At 27.8% G+C, this 3771-nt stretch overlaps 1 protein-coding gene across 1 annotated transcript; it reads right to left on the bottom strand.

The window, feature by feature from the left end:
• Positions 1-527: 527 nt before the first annotated feature.
• On the bottom strand, positions 528-2877 carry LOC109813544 (F-box/FBD/LRR-repeat protein At4g26340). The gene has a single exon (XM_020377743.2). It carries the CDS (start codon positions 2630-2632, stop codon positions 1526-1528), a length of 1107 nt encoding a protein of 368 aa, XP_020233332.2. The 5' UTR covers positions 2633-2877; the 3' UTR covers positions 528-1525.
• Between the last annotated feature and the right edge of the window lie 894 nt (positions 2878-3771).

Below are 3771 nucleotides of genomic sequence, written 5' to 3'. Positions count from 1 at the left end.
TCAGATTAATCCAATGAACTCAACAATCTTAACTAATTAAATTTGTTTAATTTCCTTTTTGTTTGGTTCCAATCCAAACCAAATCAATTAAACCTAATGTTGATTGGTTTAAATATCAAATTTACACATTTAAAAATTGAATCAATCCGAACCAAATCAATTAGTTTATATATTATTATTTTTTATTTGGTTAAAAATTAATACGTATATATCATTTTGATTATTTTTAAGACATTTTGTGTTATAATATGTAGATTTCTTCATTCCTTTTTTCCAATACTTAAAGAACCAAAAAGAATTATATTACAATTATTGAGTGTCATTTTCATACACTGTAGTGTATTTGAAATTCTTAAGTAGATTAAGAAAAGAAATCAAGAGGAACTATATCACAAATCTACAAATTTAATTAAATTTTGACAATAAATTTAATTAATGTTAAAAAATTTATTATTTTAAAATTTTTAATTTAAAAAAAAAAACTCATTGGATATTCAATAATTCAAACCAAACTAACCCAATCAACATTAAATTAATTCAATTTAGGTTAAGCAAAAAAAATTCATAAAATTCAAATCAATCCAAATTTAATTAGTTTAAATTAAATTTTTATCCGACACGTAAACTCTCCTATCTTAGTTTTTGGGATACTCTGCTCTTTTCTTTTTTTTTGTAAAGATAAGAAAGATTACAATGATGATCGCAATAAGGGTTGAACATAGGTTCTCATGTTTCTAACTACCACAATTCCTTCCGACCTAATCACCAGGCTAACCCTAGTGATTTTTGGGATACTCTACTTAAGCATAAGAACATGACACCCTAATATAAAATTATAAATCGAAGACCTAACAGCATGCAATCGCCAACTGGCAATTGCAGCTCCAACATGCGATCTCTATTACGTCAACGGTGACTACTATATATTGCACCTTACTCCGCTCACCGGAGTTTAGGGTTTATACAAGGGCCGATGTGAAGATTATCAATCAGATTCAAATTTTTAAATATAAATTAAAAAAAACTCTAACAAATAAAAAAAGGGATTAATTGACACTTGTCAACATATCCATGTCACAGGACACCAGAACAAGTTTTTCACAACTTGCACAAAAGGAAATATTGACAAAAAAATAATGCTTAAAACAGAGTCTTAATTTCGATAAACAATGTTACTGTGAACTTTGAAAAAAAAAAAAAAAAAAACTAAACCATTCTAACAATAAAAAACATTACAAATAAAATCATAGCATCCATGATAAATTCGTTATTATGTTATGCTTCCATGAACATGGGTAGCAGTTACACAAGCAACAAACGTGAATCGATTCCATCGAATGCACCAAAGTTTTCTTGTGCAGATTTTGTATATAATTCAGATAAATTCTAATTACATGTACTAAGTAAAATATAAATAACAAAGTATGGAGGACCACTTCCTACACTTGAGTGTAACAATAATAAAAAAACTGAGTGGAAACAAAAGCAATAAAGAACTCCTCTGTATCTAGAATCATGGCTCTTACTAAACTATAACTAAATCTCTTGAAGTCCTAAGGCGCTTTCTAACTGTGGTTGTTTTACGGCAAATAGGAACAGTTATTAGGTCGTGCTTCCTTCCTCCACCATTAGCATAATACCGACAACTCTTACAATCATCTACGATATTCACTTCAACAACTTGAAGATTAGGACACTTGACAAGAATAATGCCCATTATTAAGGACACAGCGTCTTTAAGAAAAATCCTTAACTCAACTAAATTCTTAAACAATGGAAAATCAAAATTAGAAAGGTCCATCTCATTCCTAAAATAACTGAAAGACAAAAGCTCAACGTTACGTAGACTTTTGAGAATCTTAGCAACAATTCTCTCCGCATGAGCCCTATACACTGTCATATAAACCTTGGCTTTCACTATGTTTAGTTCACGACCTTGGCAATAGTCAGAGATGAAATCATGAGGAGGCTCACTTTGTATAACAAGGTGGTAAAGCGCGTTGAGTTTGGAGAATTGGATAACTCGAGAGTTGCGCATAATCTTATAGTCATTGAAATGATCATTAAAGAGAAACAGTTCAAGAGCTGGAGATCCCGAGATAAGGTTGCTAGCAATTTTGAAGGAACATTTGCGTGTATTTAGGTGCAAAGTCTTGAGATTAGGGAGATGAACAGAAGGAGGAATATGGATACTAAAGGGACCATTGAGCTTCAAGTTGACAATTGTGGTGCATGTGAACAAGGCAACCTCGTCGAACACGTTTATATGGCGTAAGGAGATATTCACTTGTTCAACTTTTCTGGCTACTATTTCATAAACCCATTGTCCCAAGTAACGTGGGGAACAATCATGATCACTATTGCATTTGAGATGAAAGCTTGTGACCTTTTGTGTTCTGCGTAGAGCCATGAACTCATTGAGACTCTCGTATTGTTTCATGATTGGTTCGGAGCACTGAATGTGAAGAGATGGAACCATGGTCCACACAATTCTCCACCTTTTAGACAACAATGACGTGGCAATGGCTTCCTTGGTTGGAAGGAAGGAAAGGATGTGACATAGAACATCATCTGATAACTCGCTAATTCTATCCTTCACTGCTAGTTTTTTCTTAACAGCCATGGCTTCCATGAAGTTAGGGTTTTTTTTTTGTAATCAATTGCTTTTATCGATGAAGAAGGCATGATGATATATGGAGGGAGCCAGAAATGGCGAGTTTAAAGGAAGGATATATTATAATATTATTGGATAAAACTAATTGAAAATTGAAAATTGAGATGTGATCACAATTGATTTGGAAATCAAGATATTATCTTTCTTTTCTTTCTTCCTTTTTGACTATTCAAAATCAAAATTATAAAGATTCTACACTTAAGAAATGCATTCACATATTATATTTTGAATTAAATTAATTTATGTTTAAAATCATGTCAAAATATTTTTATACCCAAACTTAAAATCTTATACATAAACATAATATTCAAACTCTAACTATTTAGGCTGATTTTTGTGGTTAAATTATACCAAAATATAGAATTTATAAAAATAAAGGAATAAATAAATTTTAAAATAATTAATTAGTAAATTAATTAAATTTTATAATAAATATTTTTTTATTTAAACCAAATATACATATACCACTGTGAATCAAGTCCCGTTTTAATATAAAACTAGTATTTTACTATTTTATATTGTGCACGTGATAATTATTTATTTTATATAATCAAAATTTATAATAAATAAATATTTTAATTATACATTTAGTGTTATTGAAATTTTAGTTTCTATTATGTGCAAGGTAATTATTTATTTATATAATTAAATTTATGATGATTAAATATTTTATTATTATATTATGTGTTATAATTATTGAAATTTATAATAAATAAATGGTTTTATGTTGTGTTATATCATTTATATTGTGATTAAAAATTATGTTAAAGTATTAATAATCTTTTCTAAAAAAAGTATATATTGAAATAATTATAAATATCTTTTCTAAAAAAAAGTATATATTGAAATAATTATAAATATGATATATTCCAAGAGATAGGAGGTTAAAATTATTTATTTTATATAATTAAAATTTATAATAATTGAATATTTTATTATTATGTGTTGTGTTATAATTGAAATTTATAATAAATAAATATTTTTAAACATATAAATTAATTTAATATTTATGATATATCCTTTCACTACAAAAAAAATACTCATTACTGATGGACTTTTCCCCACAAATAAAAATCCGTCTGAAAAATGATATTATC

The sequence above is a fragment of the Cajanus cajan genome, chromosome 7 (genome assembly GCF_000230855.2).
Source record: "Cajanus cajan strain Asha chromosome 7, NIPB_CcT2T_4, whole genome shotgun sequence".
Lineage (NCBI taxonomy): Eukaryota > Viridiplantae > Streptophyta > Magnoliopsida > Fabales > Fabaceae > Cajanus > Cajanus cajan.
The sequence above is the reverse complement of the archived record's forward strand: the minus strand, read 5'-3'. Positions and strand labels throughout refer to the sequence as shown.